This window comes from Felis catus, chromosome X (assembly GCF_018350175.1).
Source record: "Felis catus isolate Fca126 chromosome X, F.catus_Fca126_mat1.0, whole genome shotgun sequence".
Lineage (NCBI taxonomy): Eukaryota > Metazoa > Chordata > Mammalia > Carnivora > Felidae > Felis > Felis catus.
Genome location: NC_058386.1, coordinates 106,951,564 through 106,970,453, shown reverse-complemented (window position 1 = coordinate 106,970,453; position 18,890 = coordinate 106,951,564). Strand labels below are relative to the sequence as shown.

The 18,890-nt window shown below is 37.7% G+C and overlaps 1 protein-coding gene across 7 annotated transcripts in view; it reads left to right on the top strand.

The window, feature by feature from the left end:
- The window catches only part of ZNF280C (zinc finger protein 280C), an 84,967-nt gene that overhangs the window by 50,002 nt on the left and 16,075 nt on the right, over positions 1–18,890 (top strand). For 6 of the 7 annotated variants that reach the window (XR_002152761.2, XR_006592905.1, XR_006592903.1 and 3 more), the window contains exons 17-20: positions 6,106–6,168; positions 8,938–9,056; positions 9,205–9,241; positions 13,117–13,262. Coding sequence is in view for 1 of the 7 variants with exons in the window: in XM_006943999.5 (XP_006944061.1) it covers positions 6,106–6,168; positions 8,938–9,056; positions 9,205–9,241; positions 9,366–9,375 (229 nt within the window). In the remaining 6 variants the exon portion in view is untranslated. Of the gene's footprint in view, positions 1–6,105; positions 6,169–8,937; positions 9,057–9,204; positions 9,242–9,365; positions 11,031–13,116; positions 13,263–18,890 lie in introns of those variants that run through there. The other variant, XM_006943999.5, reaches the window with a different exon arrangement.

Here is an 18,890-nt window from a genome sequence, read left to right as displayed (position 1 = left end):
TAAATCCTTTTCAATACCCTCAAGGTTTTATTTTAGTCTCTTAGTTGTTAGTCTCTTTCCTAGTAACTACCCAGAGGTCATCCTTCTCATTTTTCCCAAGATTAACTTTTTTCTATCGCAAGTTTTTCCCCCTTTATCCAGGTATCTCAGAAAAAGACATTTCTCACTTTTCGAAAGCTAATCCTGCTTTCATTTGCATTCATCTCTTCCATTTGCTCCACAACCTTACTCCTTTATTTTGTGCCTTCATTTCATCTCTTTCTACCACATTCCTTCTGCCTGCTAATATTTTCAGGTATTTTTCTAGAATGAAGGAGATTTGCGTTTTCTTTGTGTATTTTCTTGTCTTCCTTTTATTGTCAACATTTTCAAGAGTTTCTTTACTATCTTATTTGCTATTTCTTTACCCTTTGTAATTTGAGTATCGCCCCCACCTATCAGTTAAAGCTTCCCCTTTAAAGGTTATCAGTCATATCCTAATCATTAAACGTATTCATTATTTTTTATTCTTACTTTTCCGTGACTTCTTTAGAATATTTGATACTTTTCATCACTCACTTTTGAAAATCTTCTTGTCAACTTAAACTGTTACCATCACTTTTTTTCTTCCCTTTTGGCTACTTCTCTATTTCATTACCTTTTCTTTTTTTTGCCTCAGACTATTTTTTAGTTTTTAAGTTTTTAATTTTAGTTCCAGTATAGTTAACATACAGTGTTATATTAGTTTCAGGTGTACAAGATGATGATTCAGCAATTCCATATATTACTGGGTCCTCATCATGACAAGTGCACTTCTTAATCCACATCACCTATTTCACCTATCCCTTCCACCTCCCCTCTGGTAACCATCAATTTGTTCTCTGCAGCTAAGCATCTGTTTCTTGGTTTCTCTCTCTCTCTCTCTCTCTCTCTCTCTCTCTCTCTGCTGATTTGTTTTGTTTCTTAAATTACACATACGAGTGAGATTATCTGGTATCTATCTTTTCTGATTGACTTATTTCGCTTAGCATAATACTCTCTAGCTCTACCACATTGTTGTGAATGGCAAGATTTCATACTTTTTTGTGGCTGAATAATATTCCATTTGTGTGTGTGTGTGTGTGTGTGTGTGTGTGTGTGTGTACGTACATATATATACCACATCTTCTCTATCTGTTCATCTGTTAATGGATACTTGGGCTGCTTCCATAGTTTGGCTATTTTAAATAATGCTACAATAAACATAGGGATGCATGTATGTATCCCTTTGAGTTTTTGCATTTGCGGGGGGGGGGGGGGGTAGAAAACCAGTAGTGTGGTTACTGGATCCTAGGGTAATTCTATTTTTAACTTTTTGAGGGATCTCCATACTGTTTTCCACAGTGGCTGCATCAGTTTGCATTCCCACTAACAGTGCATGAGGGTTCCTTTTCCTGCACATCCTTGCCAACACCTGTTGTTTCTTGTGTTTTTGATCTTAGCCATTTTGACAGGTGTAAGGTGACACCTCATTGTGGTTTTGATTTGTATTTCCCTGATGATGAGTGATGTTGAGCATCTTTTCATGTGTCTGTTGGCCATCTGGATATCTTCTTTGGAGAAATGTCTGTTTATGTCTTCTGCCCATTTTTAATTAGATTGTTTGGTTTTTTTGGTGTGACTTGTATCAGTTCCTTATATATTTTAGATGCTAACCCTTTATTGGATATGTCATTTACAAATATCTTCTTCCATCCAGTAGGTTACCTTTATTTCATTACCTTTTCTTTTTTTCAATCCTTCTTGCCTCTTTACTTTCCCTTTCTTGGTACCTTAATCACTCTCAGAATGTTATTTTACTTTTCTACTGTAAATCCTCCAATTTCAGTGCTGAGTTTTCCTCAGATCCATCTCTTCATCAGCTTGACAGATACTTTTATCTTTGACCCACTGGCATCTATGAAGAACAAAAATAAGTCAAACATTATTGTCTGTCTAGGATCCAAACTACTATCACCCCCAATACTCTTTAAGCTCAGTTTGTCTCAAGGTATCATTTGCAGAAGTGTGGAGCATCAGCAAAATATAATACCCTTTAAGTTTCTGAAGCCTGTGGTGCTCTCTTGATCTGCCACCATTCATAATGACTTCCTGAATGTCTACCTGCTGCAGTTTACCACTCTGCCTCCCATCTACTGCAGGGGTTTCCGTTCCGTGGTTGCCCTAAACCAGGCCCCAGCCAGTCTCTCTCAGTATACTGCTGGGAGGAATGCTGGTGTTTTCATTAATTGAAGTATAATTAACATAGATTAGTTTCAGGCATACAATATAATGATTCTACAGTTCTGTATATTGCTCAGTGCTCGTCAAGATAAGTGTGCTCTTAATCCACTTTATTTTGCCCATCCCCCTCCCTCCTCCTCTCTATCAACCACCAGTTTATTCTCTGTATTTAAGAGTTTAGGGGTTTTTTTGCCTCTTTTTTTGTTTCTTTATTTGTTTTGTTTCTTAATTTGCACATATCAGTGAAATCATAATGGTATATTTCTTTCTCTGGCTGACTTATTCTGCTTAGGATTATACCCTCTAGGTCTGTCCATGTTGTTGCGAATGGCAAGATTTCATTCTCTTTTATGGCTGAGTAATATTCCATTTTATATAGATAGATAGACACACCACATCTTTATCCATTCATCTGTCAGTGGACATAAGTTGAGTTGCTTCCGTATCTTGGCTATTATAAATATAATGGTGCAGTAAACATAGGGGTCGTTATCTTGGCGTAAATACTCAGTAATGGAATTACTGGATTATATGGTAATTCTATTTTTGTTTTTTTGAGGAACCTTCATACTTTTTTCCACAGTGGCTGCACCAGTTTGCATTCCCACCAATAGTACATGAGGGTTCCTTTTTCTCCACATCCTTGCCAACACTTATTTCTCATGGTTTTTATTTTAGCCATTCTGACAGATGTTAATGTGATATCTCACTGAGGTTTTAATTTGCATTTCCCCAGGCGTGCCTGGTTGGCTTAGATTGATTCCAGGGTCTTGAGTTCAAGCCCCATATTGGGCATAGAGCTTTTTAAAAAAATTAATTTGCATTTCCTTGATGATTAGTGATATTAAGCATCTTTTCATGTTATCGGTCATCTGCATGTCTTCTTTGGAAAAATGTCTCTGGACTATTTTGTTGTAGTCCCAGTAGTTTAATTTTGCTTTGGTTTCCCTTACCTGAGGAGACATACCTAGAAAAATGTTTCTACAGCTGGTGTCAAAGAAATTACTGCCTATGTTGTCTTCTAGGATTTTTATTGTTTCAGGTGTCACATTTAGGTCTTTAATCCATTTGGAGTTTATTTTTGTGTGTGGTGTAGAAAAGTGGTCCGGTTTCATTTCTTTGCATGTGGCTGTGCAGCTTTCCCAGCACCATTCATCAAAGATACTGTCTTTGTCAGTATCTTGCATCCTTTGTCATAGATTAATTGACCATGTAAGTGTGGGTTGATTTCTGGGTTCTCTGTTCTGTTCCATTGATCTATGTGTCTGTTTTTGTGCCAGTACTATACTGTTCTGAACACTACAGCTTTGTAGTATATCTTGAAATCTGGAATTGTGATGCCTCCAGTTTTTTTCTTCTAATTCAAGATTGCTTTCGCTATTCGGGGCCTTTTGTGGTTCCATGCATATTTTAGGATTATTTTTTCTAGTTCTGTGAAAAATGTTGTTGGTATTTTGAAAGCGATTAAGAATGCTGGTCTTTTATTCTGTGCCAAACACACGACTGCCCCAGTGGAGCTTTAATTCTACCATAATTTATAGGAGATTAAATTGGAAAATATTTTTAGTGTTTCTTAAACCCATGGTCATTCCGTCCTCCTGTCTCCCATTTTCCATAGGTTCCTTGGCTGTCTTGTAGGACCTCCCATATCAGTTCTGTCCCCACATATTTCCAGTTGGCCTCAGGCTTCCTTTGTAACCTTCTCCTATTTTCCAGTGAGCCCCAACCCTACATTGCATTGTCATCACACACACAGAGCACTTATTATTAGCCTCATATAGAACCAAAAGCTTCCACTTCTACTTTTCTAAGGGCCTTTGCATTTCCCCTAATTCAGCGATGCCTTGCTTCCTTTGTTGCCTCAGGTACCCTCCCCCTGAATGGTACACCCTGACCCAGTATGGACTTTTGTCATAGATTTGAGCTCTGCATCCACAGAAGCCTCATTTTCTTAGAGGTTGAGTACCTTTATTCCCAGCCCATACTAACTCTATAACCACAAATCAGGCCCCCCAAATTAATTAATCTTCCCCAACATATAGTTTGTTTCATATTCAGTATCTAAAGTGTCTTTCCTTATTTGTTATTCCTTGGAATCCCCCTCTCCTTCCCTTTCAGTTTACCTTCTTTTGTGAGGAATCTGATCGCCACAGCCACTTAATAGGAATCATTCCTTCCTTTGAGTTCTGTACCATTCAGCTGTTCTGCCTCGTATTAAATATGTGCCTGTCTTATCTACTTGAGAAACAGTTCTTTGCATTCATCATGGTACCTATTCTGCAGCTGTTTTCACAGGATTATAACTAGCCAGAATCTTCCTTTTCCCATGCATAGGTGGTATGCTGGTGATAGTTACCTTGTGTCTCAGGATAATCATTGATCTGGTGTGTTGGCTGGTTTGGGTCTGTCAGTGCAAGCTAGGGCCAGTGTTTCTCAAACTGTAGCTTGCATAAGAATCACCTGAAAAACTTGAACTGATTTCTGGGCCTCACTGCCAGCGATGAATTCAGTAGGTCTAGAATGGGACCTGAGACTTTGTATTTCTGATGATTTCCCAGGGGGTATGGATGCTGCTGGTCCATGAACCACACTTTTGGATACTGTTGTATGCTAGTCCTTGTTAATCCTGCCTGGTTTTCTAATACAGGAAAGCTTTCCTTCTCAGTTTAGAAGGGGATATAAAAGCTATTACCATTTGTTGCAAAATTTGGTTAGTGTTTTTTTTTGTTCTGTGCATAGAGCTCTGTTTTCTTTAATTCGCTTTCCCTAGAGGCTCTCCTAATAATTGCAAAAGATTCTTTAAATGTTTCATTTTACTGATGGCAAGTAATGTAATTTATCCCAAGTAGCATTTACCTCGAGGATCATTCAGATTCTCTCCCCTTGCTAACAAGTATAAGAAAGTGATAATTATTATTCATAACAATTTATATTATAGCAAAATACGTTATTAGCAAATACCTTTTAAATTGTTTTCAACTCTTAGGGCACCTGGGTGGCTCAGTCGGTTGAGCGTCTGACTCTTGGTTTTGGCTTCGCTCATGATTTCATGGTTTGTGGGTTTGAGCCCCACATTAGGCTCCATGCTGACAGTGCAGAGTCTGCTTGGAATTCTCTCTCTAAAAATGAATAAATAAATAGTTTTCAACTCTTAATAGTTGAAAAAATTTAATTTTATGCTCTTTGAATTTTTAACTTTGAGGGTTTTTTAAATAATGGTGAGGGTACTGATCATTTAAGAATATTCTCAGGAAGGGGCACCTGGGTGGCTCAGTCAGTTTAGCATCCAACTGTTGATTTCAGCTCTGGTCGTGATCCCAAGGTTGTAGGATCGAGCCTCGCATTGGGTTCTGTGCTAAGCATTGAGCCTCCTTGAGAATATCTCTCTTCTTCTGCCCCTCTCTCCTGCTCATGCATGCACACACTCTCTCTCAATATAATTAATTAATTAATTAATTAACATTAAAAAAGAAAATACAAAATAAAAGTCTTGAATTAGGGACACTTATGTAGCTCGGTCAGTTAAGCATCTGACTCTTGGTTTCGGCTTGGGCCATGATCTCATGGTTCGTAGGTTCAAGCCCCGCATCAGACTCTGCACTGCCAGCGCTGAGCCTGCTTAGGATTCTCTCTCCCTCTCTCTCTGCCCTTCCCTCGCTTGTACACTGTCTCTCTCTCTCTCTCAAAATAAATAAATAAACATTTTTTTAATCTTGAATTAAACAGATGAATAATAGAATTTTAATAATTTAGCTCATGATCTTTTATTCAAAGCTAAGAAACTAAACATGTACTTGAAATATGTTCATAAAATTAATATGAATTACTGTATAATAACATCTCATCTGTCTGTTCTTTTTCCAGCTCTCATAGCAACCATCCAAGTAAACGGTTTTATATTTTTAAGAAGCATTCCGGAATTCTCAGGTAACTAGTTGATCTTTTTCCATTTTCTCTATTGAAAAATTCTAGTAACTTTTTTAACCTGATTCTTGAGTACCTTGTTTGGAAAATGAAGTGATTACTACCAGACATAATACAGTTCTCTTCATTATAGCATAGAACAAAGCAGAAATAGCCTATATTCTCTGGCTAAACTTTGTTTCAGTGGTGTTAGGCAATAAGGCGAAACTTTCATGGATTTACATTATAAAATAAAAAATATTTGAAGACTAAAAAGAGGTTTAAAATAATCTAGTAAATTGACTAACACATTTTGATTTTGAGCAATACTTCATAATTCTTGGGATTTTTTTTTTCATTTTTAAATAAAGTACACAACCTGTTTACTCTACAAAAGGAATTGCTGATGAACATTTCGAAAGGCACTGATAATTAACCCTAATTATACCACACACGCTTAGCTCAGAATCCACTATGCATCATTTTTCCACATTCTTCTGCTTTCTTTTTACTTCATCTTCTTTTGTTTATTTTGTTCATGTTGTCATTGCTATTTGAAATATCAGTGCCAAGATTTTGGTAGCATCAAGATGTCTTATGGCTAAGACGTAGACTTAAGTTTAGCCAGTACTTGTTTTGATGCTTTGGATTAATGAAAAGCGGAATGGGAGATGATACATCTCAGGACCTTTGTATTCATTATTCCTTCTGCCTTGTTCACTCTTCCCCAGATATCTGCATGGCCAGTTCCTTCCTTTAAATCTCTAGTCTAGTGAGTGAGACCTTCTTTGACCACTCCATTTAAAATAGCATCCTTTCCCCTAGGCCCCATCCCCACCACTACCTATCTCCATTTATTTTATTTTTCTTCACTTTTTGCTTTCCACCATATTGTATACTTCACTCTTTTGTTTATTGTCTGTGTCTTCTCACTAGAATGTGTGTGGTTTGGATATTTGTCTATGCCATATGTTTACTGAGCATTGAATAGTGCCTGACACATGGTAGGCATTCTGTAAATATTTGAGTAAATTAATGTACATGTTGAAAATTACATATGTGGATGATGTTGGACCAACAGTTCATAGGCAGAGGAAAGTTTGATTCTATTTTAAAAATATATTCATGCTATTATAAAAGTATTACTAAATTTAAGGAAATAGAATTTTTAAGAATGAAAAAGGACTTTTTAATTCTAAAGATGAGCGTTTATTTTATTTTTACATCATTGTTATCAAGCTCAGTTGTGTGGTTGATTCTTAAATTGATTCTATGACTTTAAAGATCTGAGACTTTTTTTCTCAATTTGGATGGGCCTCAGATTTAAATATAAAATTGATTAGTTTCTGTGTATGAGACTTAGCATATTTATAATTCTATAGAAAAATAAATTTTGTAATTATTATTTTGTTAAAATGCAATGTTCATTTTTTTAATTTATTGTGTACCTATTATGTATAACACATCGTAGCAGTTCCCATAAAGATGACAGTGATGAAGAAGGCTTGTCCAACCTTCAAGGAATGTACAATATATGTTAAGGTGTGAATATAAGTAACTACAGTAACATAAGAAGGTTTGCAGGGGCGCGTGGGTGGCTCAGTTGAGCATCTGACTTCAGCTCAGGTCATGATCTCGCAGTTCGCAATTGCAGGAGGCACATGGACTGTTTAAGATTATTATGGTAGTTAACATTGACTTAATAAGAATCTGGGTTAAGGTGGTGAAGTGATATTACACTGTTTAAGAACATGGGCTCTGAAATCAAAGGGCTCACTTTCAAATCTAATTTTGGCCTTGATAGGTTTTTAAACCTGACCCTGTCCTCTATAAAAAAGTAATAATTATAACACCTACGTCTTTGGTTTGTTATAGGATTCAGATAAGATAATATATCTAAAACCCTCAGCATGGCACAGAGTTAAGTGTTCAATAAATTGTTAATAATATAAAATATTTGAAATATTGACTATTTTAAGAAAAAAGAGAGTCAGAGATAATTTTGAGCCATTGTGTTGGGAGCATGACATCATAAGAGAGATTGGTTAGGGGGAATGGTTTTTGGCACTGGGGAGGAAAGCACAATTTCAGTGTATGAAGATCATTTTTGATGTTCCGGTGTGACACCCAGGTATAAATATATAGCGGGCTGTTAAGACTAGAACCACAGGGGAGCGGTCAGTCTAAGGTATGCTACTGGTTTTTATTCCTTGACACATCGAAGTACTTAAATTTAAAGCATCCAGTGAACTATAAAACTATGTTTACGCTCGTTAATTGGTAATAACAATAATTAAATTATATGATTTACTTTTAAAGCCTTCCCATTTCTTTTCTAATTTTATCACCTCTAAAATAAGATACTAGATTATAGGCTCCACAGAGTTTGCCCTCTTTTGTTCACTCTTGTATCCATCACATCTAGCAGTAGAGTGTGTGGAAAGAAGGTCCTCAGAAATGGGCCAAAGCACGGAAAGAATGTGACTTGCACAAGCTACACAAATTGTTAGTGGAGCCACGATTAGGCTTTAGGTCTCTTGACTCTTGTCCTTTAGCAACCAGTATGAGAGGAAGTGGTTTATAAAGCAGTAAATGTTAGCATAACTTAAATGTGGCTATGTCATTTTCTAGGTACCATTTCAGATAAATCAGGCTTATAGAACAAAATTGGCAATTGATGGTCATAACACATAAAAAGCAAATCAAGAGTTATTACATGGAAAAATAATTATTGAACGTGCCTATGGACTTGGATAAAAGATGAAAACCTTTGCTTTCCTTTCTTCTTCATAGGGGCATTACTCTAGTGTGCCTTAAATGTGACTTCCTAACTGATTCTTCTGGCTTAGATCGTATGGCTAAACACCTAAGTCAGCGTAAAACTCATACTTGCCAAGTTGTAATAGAGAATGGTATGTATTTATAATTGTGTTACTTTGAATTTCTGATACTTATTCCAGTACTTTTGATCAGCCACAATATGGGCTCTTACGTACTAAACTGATGGTGTCACTCATCACCTATACTACTGTAAATGTAAACCTCTTCTTCTAATTTCAGTTCCTGAAAGTACCTCAACTTCTGAACCCTCGTCTGAGTAAGTTTAATTTCCATTTCGTGCATTTTTCTTTGATGGATTTTAGCACTGTTGCATTTTTAAATGTACCATTAATAGAAATGAAAAATATTAAAGTATTTTGTTTTTGTTTTTGTTTTTAAAGCGCTTGTTGAAATAGATTCCTGCTCTATGGAGCTCGTGCAACCTGGTGCAAGACAAGTTGGAATTTCCTAAGTTCAAAGTTCTGAAGTGTTTTCTTACACAAAGGCAGTTTCCTAAGTTCAAACTTCTGAAGTGTTTTCTCACACGAAGGCGGTTAAGCAGTTCATGACACTAGTTCTGATTCAGCTCTTTTCAGCTTTCAGATGGCACTAGATTCTTATTCCACCTTATCTTTGTGTCAGGTTAACATATCTTAACATAAGCTTTTTTCTCCAGTTGGCTCTCTCCAAAAATAGCTTTTGTTGCCATGGTCGTTTTTGCTTTGCTTAAAATAGTTTGTGTTTTTCTCTGCTGTACTTGCCTTCAGAATATTGCATTCCAAATGATATGGCTATTCATTTTCTTTGTCTGTTTTGTCTGGTTTCTTAGTTAATTTCTTATAAGTCTTACATTTTTAGGTCAGATAGCTGTCTTTTTCCTCTTTCCTTGTCTGTCATTGTTCTATTTTTCATATTTTTCAGATGCAGAAGCAACACAGAAATTTCAAAAAATGTCCAGGATACTCCTGGTCAGTGTCCCCCTTCGATGGACACAACTGATGCCTGTTCTCTCTTTCCAAGGAATGTGAATTATTTGACTGTGAGACCTCCTCTAGATTGTGGCCTTAAGAAATCAGATCTTGGGGAGAGTCCCTTCCTTCATGACTGGCCTCCCATAAGGCTGATGCTAATTTGGCCAGAGATGACCTCAAGGCCCACCAAATTGAGCACAACTTCCCACTGGGGGCTTTGGTTCTTGATCTTACGCTTATGGGTTCATTCTGACCAAGAAAGGCCCATCAAATCAATGCTTCAACGTCCAAGTTGGAGTTTAATCATTTTGGCTGCTGCCCTTTAATCTTCGTCTAGTATGCATGCAGTCCAAGGAATATAAAAACTGGTTGTGTAGGGAACCAAGGTTACTTTCATGTTCTTGGAAAATAAGTTTCTAAAATTACAGTTCCAAAGTTATAGTTATTTGTACTGTCATTTAAAGTTTTATCCAGTATTAATCCTAGGAGTTTTCAGCAATACTAATATTCAATTTTTTTAAGTTTAATTTTGTCTTGATTTTATGTTGTTCTTCACCAAATTTATTGATGTGTGTTTGTTATGTCCACTTTTATCTCTTTTCTTTAAAACTTTTGTTTTGTGTTTGTTTTGTTTTGTTAAGAACTCCAAGAAATTCTTTAGAATTCTCTACAAATTTCACGTAGCTACCTATTGATAGCTTCTAGATTTGGTAGTTGTTCAGACCACTAGACAGGATTACATCTTCTGTCTGTCTTGGGACTATCATTAACATTATCTTAGTGATTAGGAGCTCAAAGACATAAAGAATTGGCAAAAAACACTTCCTACAGCCCTTAAAACAAATTTTAAAGTTATGTTTCTGTACATCTAATACATAATATCTTCTTAGCCATTAATGTAATTCCTTTGGATAAAGATAATATATTCAGAAAATATTGGGACCAAAAAATGCACTTGTTTCTTGCCCATATATATATAGATGTATATTTTTTTTAATTTGGTGTTTGTTTATTTTGGTTACATTGAATATAGATTTGCTGAACAGTTTTGATGTTATTACTTATTTTTTTAATAAAATTTGTATTGGTAAAGTGCCTCAGGAATTATTTTCTCATAAATAACGTCATATAAAAGCTGTAGATTTTACCGTGTAACTAGGAGCATTGCTTTGCTTCTTACATGGAAGCCTGATTCCTTGGCCTACAGACTGAGAGCTTCACCAAATGCATCTTGCAGTTTTTCCTCCAGCACAGTTAAAAGTTCACTATTTATACTTTACTAATTTCTTGGACTTTGGAGGCTGACAAAGCCCCTTTGTGATCTTAATAACTATTAAGGTGGTCAGGCTTTGAAGTTGTTTGACTCCATCATGAGTGGTTTTTTCATCTTAACATCAGAACTTCTTGTACTTTTTACTTGCACTTTGAAACTGTCTTAGTCCCTTTGGGCTGCCATAACAGTATCATTGACTAGGTAACTTATGAGCAACAGAGATGTATTTCTCATAGTTCTGGAGGCTGGAAAGTCCATGATCAAGGCACGGGCAGATTGAGTATCTGGCGAGGACCCACTTCCTGGTGCATAGAAGGTCATGTTATTGCTGCATCCTCCTGGCAGAAGTGGGGAGAAAGTTCTGTTGTGTCTAATTTATAGGGACATTGGGGCGCCTGGGTGGCTCAGTCGGTGAGGCGTCCAACTCTTGAGTTTGGCTCAGGTCATGATATCGTGGTTCGTGAGGTCAAGTCCCGTGTCAGGCTCCGTGCTGTCAGAGCTTGGGATTCTCTCTTTGCCTCTGTCTCTGCCCCTCCCCTCTGCGCAGCTGGCTTGCAGGTGCCCTCTCTCTCTTTCAAAGTAAATTAACATTTTAATTTATAAGGTTACTAATCCCATTCATGAGGGCTCCACCCTCATGATGCAGTCATCTCCCAAAGGCACACCTCCTAATGCCATCACATTCAAACATTCAGCTTATAGCAGAGACATATTGAAAGCCAATTTCAATGACCACCTGTTAGGTAATCTATTTGTAATTCAGTCAAAAATGTGGAATCTATTAGTTTTAATTTTCCAGACATTTTTTTTTATTTTAATGTTTATTTATTTATTTATTTTGAGAGAGGGAACGTGAGCAGGAGAGGGGCAGAGAGAGGGGGAGAGAGAGAATCCCAAGCAGGCTCAGCATTGCCAGTGCAGAGCCCAGCGGGAGGCTCAAACTCATGAACCATGAGATCATGACCTGAGCCAAAATCAAGAGTCAGACGTTTAACCGACTGAGCCACCCAGGCACCCCCAGACTGATTTCTGCTGTAAATGATTTTCCAAAATCTCTAAAAGTGTGGTTTGTTAGTAGTGTTTCTACTACTACTTGTTTCTTAGTAGTAGACGTGACAATATTCGAGTCTTTATTTCCATATCTGTCCCTCTAGAATGTTTTTTCATTCACCATCTTTTTTTTTACTTTTCAAAAATTGTAATGAAAACATATTTTCATAATTTTTGCCATGTTAACCATCTTCAAGTGAAAAATTAAGCACCAATTACACCAAGTTTTAAGCTTTTACCCAGAAATAACTTCTTTGTGGTTTCAACATAGATTCTCTTTTTATATACAGATATTTTCTCTGGATCTGTTATAGTTCAAGAATATGATAAACCAAAACACATTGTTGCTATAGCAATATTTTAGATAGAGTACAGCTTTTTGTTCTTCCAATAAGATTCTGTTTCTTACAGTTTGTATTAGGTTCATTTTCTCAAAGTATAATACTCTTAAAGTTCTGTATCCTGTAGCACCATTTTTTTTTTGCTTTGTTTCAATAAAACATTTCAGTCACTACTAAGCTTCTTATTACAGGCAGTTAGTTGAGTGTTAATTGGTGCAAATGAGTATTAGCTCTACATTTTGATCCCATTACCCTCAGGGTATTCTAAATAGTTCTTTCACTTGATTTAGAAATAGCCATCTCTCACATGTGTGCTTTTTAAAAGGTTACAGCTGAATAAAGGTGTGATTGGCTCAGTTTCAGTCCATCACCATTATTAGAAAAATAACCTCTGAACTACAGAAACTTAGCTTCTTGTCCTTTTTTGTCACACTTTGCCAAAACATCTCTTTGGGCTTCACTTCCTTGTTCAGCAAGTACTTATTGAGCACTTACTATGTGCCTAACACTATTCCAGGTTCTGGAAAAGCAGACTGAAATCTCTTCCCTGGTGGAGCTTATATTTCAGTGGCGGAAGACAAGACAATAAAAAATAAGAAATTTATATAGTATGTTAGATGATGATCAATGCAACGGAGCAAAATAAAGTGGGCAAGGAGGATGGTAAGTATGGGCTGGGGTTGGGAGGTTGCCATTTTAAATCTGGTGGTCAGGATAGGACTCTGTGGGAAGAGGACCTTGAGTAAGGACCTGAAGGAAGTGAGGAAGTAGGCCACTTGATTATCTATTGGAAGAGCATTCCACAGAGAGAATAGCAAATGCAAAAGCCCTGAAGAGAAAATTGGAACCCCTACACATTGCTGGTGGGAATGTAAAATGGTTCAGCAACTGTGGAAAACAGTTCAGCAGTGCCTCAAGAAATTAAAACGTGGAATTACCATATAACCCAGCAGTTCTGCTCCTAGGTATATATCCAAAAGAATCAAAAAGCAGGGACTCAGATACTTGTACATGCATGTTCATAGCAGCATTCCTCCCAATGGCTAAAAGATGGAAACAGCTCAAGTGCCATCAATAGATGAAGGAATTAATTAATTGTGGTATATTCATACAATGGGATAATATTTAGCCATAAAAAAAGGAATGAAGTACTGATTCATGCTACAATGTGGATGGACCTCAAAAACATGCTATGTGAGAGAAGCCCGTCACAAGAGATCACATATTGTATAATTTCATTTATGTGCAATATCCAGAATAGATACATCCATAGAGATAGCAGATTGATGGTTGCCAGGGCCTGAGAGGGGAAGTGGGAATGGGCAGTGACTACTTAATGGGTACACGGTTTACTTTGGGGTATGATGGAAATGTTTAGGAAAGAAATATAGGTGGTTGTACAACATTGTAAATGAACTAAATGCCACTGAATTGTTCAAGATGGTTGAGTTCTTAAATTTTGATTTTAAATTATGTGAATCTCACCTCTACAAAAACAAACTTAAGTTTAGCAAATTAGGAATTTGAAGAAAACCTTTTTAACCTAACCTAATAAAAATCAGCTAACATAATGTGATCCAAGGTAGAAATAATGAGTCCTGAAGTAAGGTCATGCTTGGCTCATGGAACAGCAACAAGACCGATGGGGCTGCAGTGGAGGGGGTGTTGGACAGGGGAGCTTGTAGTAGGAGATGGGGCCTATGAGATGATGTGGGCCATGTAGTATAGGGACTTCTAGGCAATTGTAAGGATTTGGCTTTCACTCAGGGATAGGAAGCCATTAGTGGATTTTGAATGGAGAAGTCTTTTATACCTCAATGAAAAACAAAAATTCTGAGGTGCCTAGGTGGCTCTGTCGGTTAAGCAGCAGACTCTTGGTTTCAGTTCAGGTCATGATCTCAAGTTTCGTGAGTTTGAGCCCCGCATCGGGCTCTGCGCTGACAGTGCAGAGCCTGCTTGGAATTCTCTCTCTCTCTCTCTCTCTCTCTCTCTCTCTCTCTCTCTTTCTCTCTCTCTTTCTCTCTACCCCTCCTCCACACACACGCACAGGCACTCTCTCAAAATAAATAAATATACTTAAAGGGAGAGGTCCCTCAAAAAAATTGAAAAAAGAAAAACAAACATTCTTAATTACAGTCTTAACAGGATCACTAGTTGCTGTCTTGAAAATAAGCTGTAGGGGACCAAGGGCAGAATCAGGGAGGTCAGCTAGGAAGCTGTTTTAACAATCCAGATGGAAGATAGTAGAGGTTTAACTAGGATAGGTGAAAGTGTAGGTGATAAGTGGCTCAACTGGGGGACTATCTTGAAGGTTGAGCCAACAGAATTTGTTGGTGGTTTGGGTATGAGGTATGAGAGGAAAAGTGTTGTGGAGGACAGCACAGCCATTAGTCTAAGCAACTGGAAAGGTGATGTTCTTAACTGAGATGGAGAAGACTAAAGGAGGAGTAGATTTGGAAGGGAAGATGAGGACTTTGATTTGGGACATGTTTGAATTTGAGATGCCTATTAGATATGCTGGTGTGGATGTCATGGACATCCTGATGTGTGAGTTTGGGGTTTAGAGGAGAAGTCCAGGCTGTCAGTAACATTTAAATTTATTAAAGAGTTACAAGGCTATGAAATCACCAGGGGATAGACTAGGGATAGAGTAAGGACAGGGTTCACAGATTGAGCTCCAGGGCATTCCAACAACAAGAAGTTAGAGAGATGAGAGGGAATCAGCAGAGGAGAGAGTAAGGAGTTGCAGGTAATGTGAGAGGAACTCCAGGGTAGTGACCGTGTCCTTGATCTCAGAGGTCCCATTTGTACACCATGGGTACTAAATTGTCCTAGAGTTCTTGGATTCTATGATGCTATTTTGGTTATACCTAAACATCAGTTATAAATTGTTCTTAGAAGAAAGTGAATTCAGAATGCCACATACCACTATCCCCAAATAGCAGAAACAGGCACTCTTTCAAAATTAATAGAATGAAATGCCCCAGTTAGTTAGTCCTAGGCATGGTTAACTCCCCACCATGGACTTTCGTAAAAATAACACTCTTCCACTTCTGCAAAAGAAAGTATCTATATTGGGGCGCCTGGGTGGCTCAGATGGTTAAGCATCCGACTTCGGTTCAGGTCATGATCTCACAGTTCATGAGTTCAAGCCCCGTGTCAGGGGGCTCTGTGCTGACACTTAGAGCCTGGAGTCTGCTTCGGATTCTGTGTCTCCCTCTCTCTCTGCCTCTCCGCTGCTCACACTCTGTCTCTCTCTCTCTCAAAAATAAATAAACATTAAAAAATTTTTAAAAAAGAAATCATCTAGATCTAGAGTGAATGTCCATAATTTATAAATGGTCTGCAACATAAAGGTGCCATGGTCAAATAAACTTAAGAAATACTGGGTTATACTTGTATAGATTATTATTGGATTGTTCATGCTACATGCGTTTGGTTCTCTAAGAGAACTCAGCACTTATTTTGACCCTGGAATTTCTGCACCTCCCCATACTTAATAACTTCTAAACATTAATCTCCACAAGATACAGTGGAGAATGCTGACCTAGATTAGTTATTAGTCAGATTTTCTGAACTGGAAAATAAAAAATAGTTGAATGAGGTTGTTGACTAAGATGAACTTCTAGACATTTCATTCATGTTCATGAATCATTTGTCAGGTGGAGTATGTAACAGGTTAGCAGTATCCATTTTCATAGTCTTAGAAATTATATCAGGAAAAAAAATTGTATGTTCATTATGATGTATGTAAAATCTAAGAAATGAATAACTGGAACAGACCAGTAATTTGTGTTGGAGGGTATGGTCATCTTAAATTATTTCAAACTCAAGAAGCTTCAGGCTCTTATCGTAATAATGTCTAGCTTCTCTCTATAACTTGTTATGCTTAGCTTATCAGTCTACCCACTTGCCTACTTTTCTTGCAACTGTTACTATTTTTAGCCTGTTATTATCTATTAAGGGGTTTCTTTGTGAAGTTTACTTCCTGCTTACACAGCTTCAAGAGATCTTCCTTGATATGAGCTTTGATACCTGACCCGAGAGTAAACCCTCCCTGTACCATAAAGGGGCAGTGTGGGTGAGTGGCTAAGAGCCCAGGCTCTGCAGCAGACTGCCGAGGTTGGATGGAGTTCGTGGCCCTACCAATGTCCAAATGTGTGTGACTTTGAGCTCCGTGCCTCAGTTTCCTCATTTTTAAAATGCAGACACCAGTACCTATTCATAAGGCTGAAGGAATTAAATGACTTCACACTTATGTATACACACTTAGAACAGTGGTTGGCACACAGGAATGTAAGTCCCCATTGTTACTATTATTGTTAGTTTATTACCACCCTTCCTGATTTTATTTTTGTTTTCATTTTATTCAGATAGATCTTCAGCCTATTTTTCATTATGACCTTTCTACAATCATTTCTGATAAGCTTCTTTTCCTAACCCATTGTGTCTTTCTTGAGAGTCATTGTTGAAGCACATAGTACTGGGTGGGCATGCCATTAGATTTGTGGTGTCGCAAGCACACCAGACTTTTATTTTTATGGAAGTTATATGAGTGCTCCTAGGTTCATCTGAGTCATAACTGCCTTTTTAAATAATATTAAGGTATTTTCCCTAAATTATACTGCCTTACTCTTGACCACACCATGGTTTGTCTCACACTCAAACTCACACACCTCACTTCTCTGATTCTGAGATCCTTCTGCAGCCTCACCCCTGTCACTTTGTTATTCGACCACCTGAAAAGCTTGCTGTCATTAACAAACTCAGGCTAGTGTGTATCTCTTCTGTTTTTAATCTCTCATGCTGAAACATGCGTGTTTATCCATACCACTGTAACGTATGGTACATACACTGTAATGTGTAAACAGAGCTAAGCCTTGAAATAAGACAGTCCTAGGTGTAAATCCTGGTTTTGTGTCTAACCAGTTGTGGAGCCTCAAAGAAACTACCTCAAGACTCAGTTTCTCATCAGTGAAAGGTATGTAATGATAATTTCCTCACAAATTTGCTATAAGGATTGTGTGTGTGTAAGATTTGGCACTGTCTTTTAAAGATTTTTTTAATGTTTATTTATATTTGAGAGAAAGGGACAGTGTGCAAGGGGGGGCGGTGCAGAGAGAGAGGGAGACACAGAATCTGAAGCAGGCTCCAGGCTCCAAGCTGTCAGCACAGAGCCCGATGTGGGACTCGAACCCACGAGCCGTGCGATCATGACTTGAGCTGAAGTTGGATGCTTAACCGACTGAGCCACCCAAGCGCCCCTGATTTGGCACTGTCTTGACAAAAAGTAGGCATTCAATAACTGCTGCTGCTTACACTACTACCCCTAATGTTAGTGCTATTCCTGCTGCTGCTGCTGCTGTTATTGCTTTCATTGCTGTTGCTACTATTACCACTGCTGAGAGAAGACCCTGGAAGCTGCTCGTGTGGAATCTTCTCATTGACAGTTTTAATGGCAATCCATCAGGACTGTGGTTATCTGTAACTTTGTCTTATAGTGCCCAGGTCTTGTAATACATTCCTCCAAACTGCTGGGTGGGTGATGTGTTCTCACAGTGCTTCAATTACGTGTGGTATAATTCTCTAACATTGAAAATGAATGTAGTTCTGTCTAAAGGCTATGAAATGACACTGTCTTGTTGAAAACTAGTATAGAATCCAGTCTACTGTGGAGGAAAACATTTCTCTTGTGCTTAGAGAGTCCTTTCCTTACAGGAAACTTTTAAGTAATTGTTACCAGGAATTCATTTCCAGGAATTTCAGCTACTTATCCAATACTATTAATTTTGTGGAAAAGTGTAATTGTAAATACCAGCAGTAAAGTGGCACATTGGACTCGCTGCTGTCGACACAGAGCCCACTTTGGGTCCTCTGTCCCCCTCTCTGCCCCTTCCCCACTTGTGCTCTGTCAAATATAAACATTAAAAAAAAGAAGTACCCTTGTTTTCAGAGGTAAAGGATATTGTCACTCAATCTTGGAATTGCTGTTTGCCCCTTATCATCTTCTCCCTTCTCCAATTCTCCAACATATCTACCTGACTACATTCATTATAGAAGGAACATTTTAAGTTGTACAAGTTTCTTTTCTTGATAAAATGTTGACAATAAAATGAGGTAATTCTGTTTCGCAAACCTTTGGAGCCTCAGAGCATAAGAATTCTTGAGTGAATCAGTAAATATCTTAAGCTTAGAAAATTAGGCTATTTAATCAGTTGTCTGATATTGATTGGATCAAATGTCCTAAAGACCACAGTGTGAAGTGATTTTCAAAGTTTATTTAGTTCTTTT